This window comes from Cyanistes caeruleus, chromosome 8 (genome assembly GCF_971803275.1).
Source record: "Cyanistes caeruleus chromosome 8, bCyaCae1.hap1.1, whole genome shotgun sequence".
Classification (NCBI taxonomy): domain Eukaryota; kingdom Metazoa; phylum Chordata; class Aves; order Passeriformes; family Paridae; genus Cyanistes; species Cyanistes caeruleus.
Window position 1 is genome coordinate 29,882,601 of NC_141708.1, and position 12,591 is coordinate 29,895,191.

Below are 12,591 nucleotides of genomic sequence, written 5' to 3' on the forward strand. Positions count from 1 at the left end.
TTGCAGAAAGTCATTGCCAGAGGAGTGGAACAAGAGAAGGAGAACTAGACTTTAACAGCTGGAGAGTCTTGGGGGGTCAGTGAACATGCTGCCCTGCAATAGTCAGGAGACCTCCCACCACGGAGGTCAGAGCCATGTTCATTTAGCACTGCACCAGTCCCTCTGGACATCCAGATGTATGCTCCATTACCTCTGTATCACCAGAATATTGATTATCATGGTCAAAGCCACTGCATATCATTATGATATGTGAATCCTCTGGGAAGACCCCCTTATTAACCGAGGGTTATGAAGAAGGCAGAGGAGAGAGAGCACCATGTGGGAGGGGAACCTGATGTAGAGAACCTTGCCACTTTCTTCATTTTTTCTCTGTATTCCAGATAGCTCCCTTGCTCAATTTGCTACCCACATGCCAAAGCAATGTCCCATTTTATCTGGTTCCCCAGATACTTCCATTGCTTATCTTACAAAGATCTGTGTCAACATTTATCAAAACAAATGGCAAGCCTGGGACCTTTTAAGTATTTTTTTTTTAGTTAATAAAAGCAATCTTCTGCTTCTGTTATGTTAAAAGTACATTATCTTTTTATTACAAACTCTCTACAGCTCTGTCTGTTTTCCTTCTTGGCAATTTCATGACTGCTCCAATTGATTGCTGTATGGAGAATTACAAAATCATCAAGGGTGGGGTTTTACCAGCTGACTTACAATACAAGCCATTTCTGAAAATAACCACAACAGTGCAATACTGATGTGTAATTTACGTCACAGTATGTTTTTATGAAATAGTTTGTGGCATTTAGATCTAGAACTGAACATCTCTTCTTTTGCTTTTTAATCAAGCCTGCTGCTTTTTTCTTTCTTTTTTTGTACTTTCTAATATTTTCCACTCCAAGGCTTGGCTTGCCTCCAACTTACCAGATACATGGAGGAGGAAAAAATGGATTTTTTTGTTTTGTGGTTTTGTATTGCTTTGCTTTGTTTTGTTTTGTTTCCTTTGCCTGCAGTTTAACTGCAAGTGTGTTTCCCCTTTGATGTATACATTGTGTTAACTGCCTCAGAAGAAATGGTAGATCTGTGATAGAATATATTGCATGAAGGTAGAGCAGAGAATTGGTAAGAGATGTAAAAGTTTGCAATTTCAAACCATACCAAGCAAGTGTTTCTATTTAGCTTCCTGTGCTGGTACATTTCCTTTTTAAAAATTACTTTCAGTATAATGTCTTGTAATTAGAACAGGAAATCACTGAGTAACTGTAAAAAGAAAAAGAGCACTTAAAATGAAAAGAAATTTACCTCCTGAGAAATTATATTCACAATTTTTTTTCCCTTTAATTTTCTTTCTCTTCCCTTCACATTACTGAGTTGTTAACGATAGTAACAGATGTACAGACCCTTATCTGTATCATTGTTCTGCTTGTGTTTTCAGGGGGGGCAGGGGAAAGTCATTTTCAGTAATACAAAAAATGAATGGACAGAAAATGGGAAAAGCCTAATCACAAAAAATATTCTGTGTCACAACAGAGTAGCAATTAAATTGAAACTTCAATATAATTATCAATAACAGTCGAGCCTGGAAGGGTGCCAGGTGCTTAAAGTTGGTACTCAGCCTTTATGTGGTTGCTAGGAGGAAGGCAAAAAGTATAAAGCTTAGAGAAAGGAATGTCTAATGTAATAAAGTAACAGAAGGTAGCATAAATCATTGTGAGAGCAGTTCATATTGACATTATTTTACTTAAATTGGGTTGAAACTAGACATTTAGTCTTAAAAGAGGCACAAATTCATATTTCTTCTGCAAGAATAACTCCGTGCTTCTGGGAAGAAGTGGAGTGTGCTTTCATAGCACCAGCCTCATACATATTTGGAATCTTTTAAGCAAAATCTTAAAATGTTTGTTTCTGTTGGCATCCAAATGCATTTGCACTAATACGATTAAAAGAACTAAAGGGCAAAATACTTGGCAGCTTTTGCAGTTGAGGTAATTAGGTACAGGAAGAAACATGCATAGTTTTTCCATCAAGCTCTATAAAATCCTGGTGTGAAGGTATTTTTAAAGAGAAATAATGCTTACTGATGTTGAGGGTAGATTATGGCAATTAGCAATAACATTATAGGCTGATGTTTCTGAAACAAGCAAACAAAAAGCATGTTACTTTTTTTTTTTTCTCTCTGTTCTCTGTAAATAGTTCTAGCTCTAGATGGATTTGCTAGGAAGTTCGTCCTTTTAACAGGCTTTTTTTTTTCTTTTGGGACATTTAATTGTCTTGCCTTACGTATTAAAAATGGTTGTGCTGATTTGAAAAGTCAGTTCTTGCATCGATTCATTGTGTTTGGCATTTCATGCATCTCTTACTTACAAAGACAACTTGAAGAACATATAATCCAACATAAATGTCAGGCTGTGCCAAATCTCAGCTCTCTTTACCCCTTACAAAGGGAACTGTTGGATTACATCTCTGCAGATATAGGCAGTGCTTGGAAGGCAGGGGTGGAACCTTGCTTCCTAATTACAGTTTCTCTGTTTTCAACCCTGAAATATAAAAATAAATGAAAAGTTGACGTTGAAGGGGGTTATTAAACCACACAATTATGATATAAGCATAGGATTAGAGTAATTGCAGTTAAGCCTCACAAGCAGAATACTGTAGGTATTATCTTCTGCCGTGTTCTGTGTGTTGAAGCTAAAATGAAACTCAGAAATACAGCAACTTGGTTTCCTAATACCTCAGTTGTATGTTTATAGAAGTCACGTTTTTTTTAATTCTAATGGAATGTGGTCCACATTTTAAGCTTTGTTTATCCTAATAGGAAACTCTTTCTGATCATATTTCTGAAAATACTTGAAATATTCACTAAGTCCACCATTAAATGGCACGTGTGAGATTTTGATAAAAGCAAATAATAGTTCTTCAGCCTTGCATTTTATTAGGGATTGGTCTGCTTTGATTTCTCTTTTCTTAATGTGGGCGTGGTTGAGGAAAAAAATCTTTGTTCCAGGAACACTGTGTTTGTCTTTCACTAAACAAATTTTCAGTTTATTCAGCCTTTGTTCATTCTTAGATGTATCTATTGAACCTGGAGTAAAAAAAGAAAAAGAAACAAATGCATCACAAAATATGAACTGGAATTGCACCAGCATGTATGAAAGTGATCCTGTAAAAATTACTTGATTTTAATTTATGCTGGGGGTTTGAGTTAAGTCGTCAGTTGTCAGGGGTACGCAGTTTGTGTCATTTTAAGCAGGGACTTACAGCACATTTGTCTAGAAACTAATGGTTTACTGCAAAACAGACATTTATATACACCCTGTTTAAAAAGCTGACCACATCCTGGCATAAGAAAAGTGCTGTCAGATCGACAGATTCAGCTCACCGCTATCTACACAAAGGTATAAAATAGTAATAACCATCAAACAGGCATACCTTAAACTCCTGAAGGACCTGGAGGATGGATCATGTGCTTGTTAATTCCTAGAACAGTTTTCCTGATCTGATTTTTAGAGTTTTCTAATAAAGAAGAGAGTGCCTAATTCCCAGGAGCAGTCGGCTCAATTGTCCTGTTGTGTAAGCTTATGAGATACTTGTTGAAACAAAGGAAAGCATGACCATATTGTTACTGGCCAAAAGAAGTTTTAGGGTTATCAATTTTATTTTCTTACAAAAATAATATCAGTGCTATTTACCAAAATCTTCCTTCCTTCCTTCCTTCCTTCCTTCCTTCCTTCCTTCCTTCCTTCCTTCCTTCCTTCCTTCCTTCCTTCCTTCCTTCCTTCCTTCCTTCCTTCCTTCCTTCCTTCCTTCCTTCCTTCCTTCCTTCCTTCCTTCCTTCCTTCCTTCCTTCCTTCCTTCCTTCCTTCCTTCCTTCCTTCCGCCCTCCCTTCCGCCCTCCCTTCCTTCCTTCCGCCCTCCCTTCCGCCCTCCCTTCCGCCCTCCCTTCCGCCCTTCCTTCCTTCCGCCCTTCCTTCCGCCCTTCCTTCCTTCCTTCCTTCCGCCCTTCCTTCCTTCCTTCCGCCCTTCCTTCCTTCCTTCCGCCCTTCCTTCCGCCCTTCCTTCCTTCCGCCCTTCCGCCCTTCCTTCCTTCCTTCCTTCCGCCCTTCCGCCCTTCCTTCCTTCCGCCCTTCCTTCCGCCCTTCCGCCCTTCCGCCCTTCCTTCCTTCCGCCCTTCCTTCCTTCCGCCCTTCCTTCCTTCCTTCCTTCCTTCCTTCCTTCCTTCCTTCCTTCCTTCCTTCCTTCCTTCCTTCCTTCCTTCCTTCCTTCCTTCCTTCCTTCCTTCCTTCCTTCCTTCCTTCCTTCCTTCCTTCCTTCCTTCCTTCCTTCCTTCCTTCCTTCCTTCCTTCCTTCCTTCCGCCCTTCCGCCCTTCCGCCCTTCCTTCCGCCCTTCCTTCCGCCCTTCCGCCCTTCCTTCCGCCCTTCCTTCCGCCCTTCCTTCCGCCCTTCCTTCCTTCCGCCCTTCCTTCCTTCCTTCCTTCCGCCCTTCCTTCCTTCCTTCCTTCCTTCCTTCCGCCCTTCCTTCCTTCCTTCCTTCCTTCCTTCCTTCCGCCCTTCCTTCCTTCCTTCCTTCCTTCCTTCCGCCCTTCCGCCCTTCCTTCCTTCCGCCCTTCCTTCCTTCCGCCCTTCCGCCCTTCCTTCCGCCCTTCCTTCCTTCCGCCCTTCCTTCCGCCCTTCCTTCCGCCCTTCCTTCCGCCCTTCCTTCCTTCCGCCCTTCCGCCCTTCCTTCCTTCCGCCCTTCCTTCCTTCCGCCCTTCCTTCCTTCCGCCCTTCCTTCCTTCCGCCCTTCCTTCCGCCCTTCCTTCCGCCCTTCCTTCCTTCCGCCCTTCCTTCCTTCCTTCCGCCCTTCCTTCCTTCCGCCCTTCCTTCCTTCCTTCCTTCCTTCCGCCCTTCCTTCCTTCCTTCCTTCCTTCCTTCCTTCCTTCCTTCCTTCCTTCCGCCCTTCCGCCCTTCCTTCCTTCCGCCCTTCCTTCCGCCCTTCCTTCCGCCCTTCCTTCCTTCCTTCCGCCCTTCCTTCCTTCCTTCCGCCCTTCCTTCCGCCCTTCCTTCCTTCCGCCCTTCCTTCCTTCCGCCCTTCCTTCCTTCCTTCCGCCCTTCCTTCCTTCCGCCCTTCCTTCCTTCCTTCCTTCCTTCCTTCCTTCCTTCCTTCCTTCCTTCCTTCCTTCCTTCCTTCCTTCCTTCCTTCCTTCCTTCCTTCCTTCCTTCCTTCCTTCCTTCCTTCCTTCCTTCCTTCCTTCCTTCCTTCCTTCCTTCCTTCCGCCCTTCCTTCCTTCCTTCCACCCTTCCTTCCTTCCTTCCGCCCTTCCTTCCGCCCTTCCTTCCTTCCTTCCTTCCGCCCTTCCGCCCTTCCTTCCTTCCTTCCTTCCGCCCTTCCTTCCTTCCGCCCTTCCTTCCTTCCGCCCTTCCTTCCTTCCGCCCTTCCTTCCGCCCTTCCTTCCTTCCTTCCTTCCTTCCTTCCTTCCTTCCTTCCTTCCTTCCTTCCTTCCTTCCTTCCTTCCTTCCTTCCTTCCTTCCTTCCGCCCTTCCGCCCTTCCTTCCGCCCTTCCTTCCTTCCTTCCGCCCTTCCTTCCTTCCTTCCGCCCTTCCTTCCTTCCTTCCGCCCTTCCTTCCTTCCGCCCTTCCTTCCGCCCTTCCTTCCGCCCTTCCTTCCTTCCGCCCTTCCTTCCGCCCTTCCTTCCTTCCTTCCTTCCTTCCTTCCTTCCTTCCTTCCTTCCTTCCTTCCTTCCTTCCTTCCTTCCTTCCTTCCTTCCTTCCTTCCGCCACTTCCGCCACTTCCGCCACTTCCGCCACTTCCTTCCGCCACTTCCTTCCGCCACTTCCTTCCTTCCTTCCGCCCTTCCTTCCTTCCTTCCTTCCGCCACTTCCTTCCTTCCTTCCGCCACTTCCTTCCGCCACTTCCTTCCGCCACTTCCTTCCGCCACTTCCTTCCGCCACTTCCTTCCGCCACTTCCTTCCGCCACTTCCTTCTGCCACTTCCTTCCGCCACTTCCTTCCGCCCGCCACTTCCTTCCGCCCGCCACTTCCTTCCGCCCGCCACTTCCTTCCTTCCGCCACTTCCTTCCTTCCGCCACTTCCTTCCTTCCGCCACTTCCTTCCGCCACTTCCTTCCGCCACTTCCTTCCGCCACTTCCTTCCTTCCGCCACTTCCTTCCTTCCGCCACTTCCTTCCTTCCTCCACTTCCTTCCGCCACTTCCTTCCTTCCGCCACTTTTTTCCTTCCTTCCGCCACTTCCTTCCGCCACTTCCTTCCGCCACTTCCTTCCGCCACTTCCTTCCGCCACTTCCTTCCTTCCTTCCGCCACTTCCTTCCGCCACTTCCTTCCGCCACTTCCTTCCGCCACTTCCTTCCTTCCGCCCTTCCTTCCTTCCTTCCTTCCTTCCTTCCTTCCTTCCGCCACTTCCTTCCGCCACTCCCTCCCTCCCTCCCTCCCTCCCTCCCTCCCTCCCCTCCCCTCCCCTCCTCGCCCCTCCCTCCCTCCCCCCCCTCCCTCCCTCCCCCCCCTCCCCGCCCCTCCCTCCCTTCCTTCCACCAGTTCCTTCCTTCCCACCCCTTCCTCCCTCCCGCTACTTCCTTCCTGCCTTCCTCACTCTCCCTTCCCTCTCCTCACCTGTGTCAGGATAGTGGTGAGAATTCTGAGTTGTAAAAAGTTATGACTTTCAGGAGCTGTGATAGTGAAGATTGTGCTTCGCAAGTCTTTTTGTCGTGTTGATTTTTTTAACAGCATTGCATTCATCTGCAGTGAGGACATTCTAGGTGATAGATCTGCTTCCAGAGACTTCTTAAAATTTAGCCTTTCATGTGTCAACATTTCCATTGCCTCACTTGAATCTAGATGAGTTTTGTCATCGTATTTAGTTGGGGAGAACTCTTCTGAATTTTCTTTCATTGTCTGAAATGATTTCTACTTTAGGAGTAAGAATGATGATTTCAGTATTGGTAATGGGATTAAATAGTAGACCTTTTGTCTCTTGCAGAAGAAATAGCTGAATTCTTCAGTAATCAGAGTACAGAAGAAAACATAAAGTGAATGCTGTTGTTTTCTCGTCACTGACATGCTTGGAAAGCCATGCTCAGTTATGTACCTGAGGAGATAAATGAGCATAGAAAGAGGTGCTGTTGAGTACTGTCTGCATAACTGCAAATGAGTAATTTCTCATGTTTGTATCCCTAGTTGAGGGTGGTTTTTTTTTTCCCTCTTAGGTTTCCTTCTGGTTATATGATGACACTTGATTGTGATATTTCAAAATCTGCCACCTTCATATGTGACAGCATCTAAACCATGGAGGAATGGAAATCTCTGAGGTCTAGATTGCTTTATATTTTGAGCCTAGCAGCTCAAGCTGTTTGAAAATTCATTTGCTTGTTGTGCTCTGTAGGACTTTTATTGAGTCCTGCTGAATTTGCAGTTAATGTGAAGAAAGTTGCTTCTACCTCTTGTGGTTTAGCAGCAATGACCATGTCAAATCAGCCCACCTCCCCAGCCCAGAGGTTCTTCAGTAACTGCCAGTATCAGGTACTTCCAAGGAGAGGTAGTAGCTGTATGCACTGAGGCTTGTATATGATTATTTTTAAAAGATGCTAGCTGATGTGAACATGAGTATAGTAAAGCTATATGGGGAACTGAGTAAAAGTTACAGATAATATTTCTATTGAAGCAGCCAAATTGGCTAAGTATGGAGAACACTTTGATTCAGACCCTTGGCCAATTTCTGCAGAGGAGTGTTTTCTTGCTCATCCAGGTAGTCCTTGGTAGTAAGTATGGGAAAACTGAATAGAAAGGCAGAAAATAACCTATTTAATAAATTTTCTTTAAATTTCTGTTTTTAACCTTTCTTTCCAGACCCACTGTGCTATAAAAGTTGGGTCTTGAGAAAAGACAAACTTACTTGAGAATAATTAATTTTTCTGAAATACTTGAATTATGGCTCTTGTTTTGTATTTTTCTGGTATACTAAGAGTATTTTTTTCTGTTCTTCCAGGTGAAGATGATGAAGATTCAAACCTTCTAATTCTCAGCTACCCGCAATATTGTCGATACCGTTCCATGTTAAAGCGCATTCAGGACAAGCCCTCTTCAATACTAACAGACCAGTTTGTTTTAGCCCTTGGAGGCATTGCAGTAACAAGCAAGAACCCCCAAATCTTCTATTGTCGGGATACATTTGATCATCCTACCCTAATAGAAAATGAAAGTATATGTGATGAGTTTGGTAAGTCCCATTACAGCTATTTTCTTTTTCTCAGAAGTAATGACATTTTTCTTCTTTTAAGTGTCCATTGATTTCCAAAGGGAAGATGTGATTCCTTTGAAATGAACCAATGCTATTTATGATTTAAATGTTTAGTGCTAAATATGCTCTTTCTTCTCTAAGACTGAAGGCCTTTAGCCTCTGGTGATCTCGGTATTGCACTTGAGTTCACAATCAAAGATGATGTTACATGGGTAGAGTGTAGTACAGTGACTCTGAGTGAAACGATGCATTGCCTGAGTTGGAAGTTTATCTACCTTAACCATTCGCCTATAGCGTGCCTTCCAAAAGCTTTACAGCGCTAGTTTTTTGACATCATTGTTGGTGCAATATGCTAAATAATGCAAAATAGGAGAGAATCCTAGCATACCCCATTGCTGTTGCAGAGCACTCATCAGCTGTGCTCCCAGGGCCCTGTACAAGTGTCAGCTGTACCTGGTGTTTCTGGTCATCTTGGAATGTGAGCTTGTTCAGCATGGGCTTTGCCACTGCTAGGAGATTGATTTTTATAAGTGCAGAGATACTTCTGGAAGGTGACCTTCTAATTCAAAAGGAATAGAGAATACTCTGTAGCTCTAAAGGAGTATGAAGCCCCTCATGGCTGGGGGGAAGGACTGCAAGATGTGACACCTGATAGCAACCAGGTGATTTCACACAGGGTTTTTTGGTGTCAGATCATCCCAATGATTGCAGATGAGCTTTGAATATGTGGCAGAATGCATACTGTGTAGACACCTAGTAATTGGTCCAGTGTAGTTTCTATAGCAGTGTACAGAATTACGTTTTATCCCCCATATCACCTGATGGATGAGTTCTGTGGCTAGTGCTTGCAAAGTCTGCTTGGTGGTGAGTATATCCTGTCTTAACCCTGACTCATCTGGTGACATTGGGGCATTTTGTAAGGTAGTGCTCCTCTACTGCTCTGCCACTCCACTCCCAAAAGGCAGATGAGATTCTTCCTCATGTGGTGTTGTCACTGGAGCACATGACTGCTGGGAGTAGTTTTAGTTTTGTGCTGTCAAGATTTTTCAGACTCAGGCCCAAACTGTCAAGTCTGCTCACACTCACGCAAAACATTACAGGCTTTGAATGAACTATGAATAAAAGTGTTGGGATGGTGAAAAAAATGAATTAAAGGCCCTGGAAGTTTGGTCCAGTGGCACAGTAGTATTGTGTTGGTTTTTATTTACTCTGAGCTCAAGCTCAGAATATAAAGTTCAATTGTAATTGACTCTCCTTTTTATATGGGAAAGATTATTTTAGGCTTGAAGGCGCTTGATGAGCCTACCATCTGCTTTCTGTTGAGTATTTTATTCCGGGTCATTCCTTGATTACAGGTTTGTTGAAATAGTTGGATCCATAGTACAAGTATATCATGGAGTATTAGTAATAGATGAATCAAAGAGATGTGGAGTGATGCAGAAACTATGCTTAGTGAACCATAGCAAGTGCTTTGTTCAGCCTCTGAAAGCAAACTATGCCATTCTCTTGACCTTTGTGAGGCAATTATCTCATTATCAACCAGAGCCACAGAAATCTTAAACACAGAAATTAATAATGTGTATTTAAACTTTAGTTTGGTTTAAGAAGCAGATTTTTAAAAAATCCTATTAAAAAAAGCCACAAAAAATCCCCCAAAAATACTGTTTAAAAGTATTTATTATGAAAATAATGATGTAAAATTTTCATGCCCTGTTGTTTTAAGAAGAAAAAACTGGCCAGTGTGTGGTTCCATATCTGTATTGCAAAATGTATGGTGTCAATTACGCTACCTTTTTGAAGACAACAGGCAGAGTAGTAGTTTATCCGTTTCTTTGCTGGCAGGACAATAAAATGTACTGTGCTTCATTATACAGTTTACACTGATACCGTGTAGATGGATGTCACATATGGAAAGTGATGACTGCTAAGACTGAACAGAGGCAAGGTGGTACAGCAGATAAATAGATTACTCTAAGGCACTGGTATTTATCAGTCATATCTGAGGGGGATACCAGATTACAAAAATGGTGACAAAAATTCTGAAAAGGTGTCTATAAGGAGATCCTGACACATTCAGTTTGAAGGTTTTGTCTCTCTTTTACCTTGCAAATGAAGTAAGTATGCAGAGGGGACAAGATAGTATTTCACTATTTTTACCTGAATTTCTCCTAACTTTAAAGCAAATATGAAATTTGGGAAACACATTCTGCTGATGTCTTTATGTGGGAAGCACTGGAGCACTGGTTTCTGATATGGATGCCAAGTCTACTTCAGAAGCATTGGTTTTTGAGGCAAGTCTTACACATTCTCTCTGTGCTGGAGTATTTTGCAATAGATACAGCATGTCACAAATGAGACACCAGAAAAACCTTTACAAAGAATCCCCAGCATGTAAACTGTTGACCTTGTTAGGCAGTTTTAATTAACCAAAATGTTTTTCCTGGAAATACACTCTCTACTGTCAATATAAATTTGTAACAAAAAAAAAAATTGTTGAGCTCTGCCTTGTTCTCATACTCCTTGCCTCTTTTTCCCTCTTCTGTAGGGTTTAAGAAAAACAAATAAAGCTGGAAATGAGGAAAAGGAATTATGTTTTGTTGACAATAAATAATGTTGTTTTGGTGTAGGGCTTTTTAAAGCAGATGTATGTAGATGCTGTCTGTGAGCTCCCACAGGTATGGCCGGAAGAGATGGAGCAAGGCTTTGGGGTTTGGATGTTCTGGGTTTCCATAAAGCCTCTGTGAGGCTCAGGCTGTGCTGTTTCCCCTCCAGCTCCAGCTTGGGCTGCCACAGATGCTGCCAACACCACAGCTACCTGTGCTTGCCTCCACCCTGCATATCCACTGCTGTATGGCATGTGCCCAAGTGGTTTGGACAGGAATATTTAGAACCAGTTTTCTTGCACAGTTCTCTTCTGATTCTCTTCTGGTTTGGTTCAGTGTACCACAGTATCCCATCTAGGAGGCTGCTGGAGAAGTGGGCTTCTGAGGAATGGGCTCAGCAGCTGGAAGGCTCAAACATTTGTGTGTATTTCTTTGCAGCCTGCCACGGAAGGACTTGCTCTACATTTACAGAGGAAAGACTTCTGTGAGTGGGAAGCCTCCTGTTCCCATTCTTGTTGACATAACTACTGATTAGTTAATCCAACTGCCTTGGAGGGTTCCCCTCCAGAATGCAAATAGGCTCAAGAGCTTGGTTCTGTTCAGAAAGCAGAAGATATAAACCATGCTTGGATGTCTTGATAGCCCAACTTCCTGGCTATGACCACAGTCAAACTGCACACATATCCCTCTCCTGAAATAAGAGAATTAGAGGTCCTCACCAGCATGAAACAGTCCAGGTAGATAATGAAATGAACATGAGCAATAAAAATGAACATTTCTCTGGAACTCAAGACATTTTTCATAATCTTTTTCATTTATCAGCCTCTGGGGCTACTGTTACTGAGTAACTTTTGTAAATGCCTATCATTTACTGGCATCTGCTGTGTGGTCATACGTGCTGCAAGGGGGAAGAAATGAAAAAATTAGGTTTCTAATAATTTTCATTACACACCAAAATGATCTAGCTGGAGGCAAAACACTCACATGCCTGTGAGTGTTCAGAAGGTGTATCTGAAGGTCACTGCACATAAATCAGTGTGCACTTGTTGCTATAGCAGCCCATGTCCTCAGTGTTTGATTGTCCAAAAAAGGTGACTTCAGTTACCAGGCTTGTGCTAGCTCCTTGGCATGGAGTGGTTTCTAGGGCACATCAGTGAGCCAGGATCCTTCTGTGATCCAGCTGTGGTCTGGGTGATGGTGAGTTTTGGCTCCATCAGCTTCAGCAGATAAAAATCTCACACAGAAGGATTTGTCATGGTGCTTTTCTAGATAAATGTTGTAAATCCTGTCTGGTAAAGATGAATCCAAAGGCTGTCTTTCATTCTGTGAGGATGGGCTGGCTTTTCTTTAAACAGGATTGTGAGATAAAACTGAATACCTTATTTCTTTTCAATTTTCAGAATATGTTTGGTAAATTTTAAATAATTCTGGATTATTTTTACAGCATGCTAGGTTCAATATGCCATTAAACAATCTGTTTGGTCCCTGGAGTATTGTAAACACATATTCATGGCCAAAAGAAAGTTTTGGGCTTGCATGTAAAACCCAATTTTTTTATGAAACATTTAGTACCGAAAAAAACCTACAACCTACTGTGGTATAAATACAATTTTTTCTCTGAAAAATTAATCATCTTAATTTGGCCATAGCATGACCAATGCAGAGAGAAACTGCTCATTGAAAAAAACCCTGAGCAAAAGGGCATTGCAGGCCCCACTTACCTCCTCTTCCCATCCCCCAAACCAAACTAAAAGATACATTTCTCACT

At 43.2% G+C, this 12,591-nt stretch overlaps 1 protein-coding gene across 7 annotated transcripts in view; it reads left to right on the forward strand.

Annotated features, from left to right (window-relative positions):
* The window catches only part of ARID5B (AT-rich interaction domain 5B), a 119,542-nt gene that overhangs the window by 41,290 nt on the left and 65,661 nt on the right, over positions 1–12,591 (forward strand). For all 7 annotated transcript variants that reach the window (XM_086899784.1, XM_086899787.1, XM_086899788.1 and 4 more), the window contains one exon: positions 7,969–8,199. In XM_086899784.1, coding sequence (XP_086755910.1) covers positions 7,969–8,199 — 231 coding nt within the window. The remainder of the gene's footprint in view (positions 1–7,968; positions 8,200–12,591) is intronic.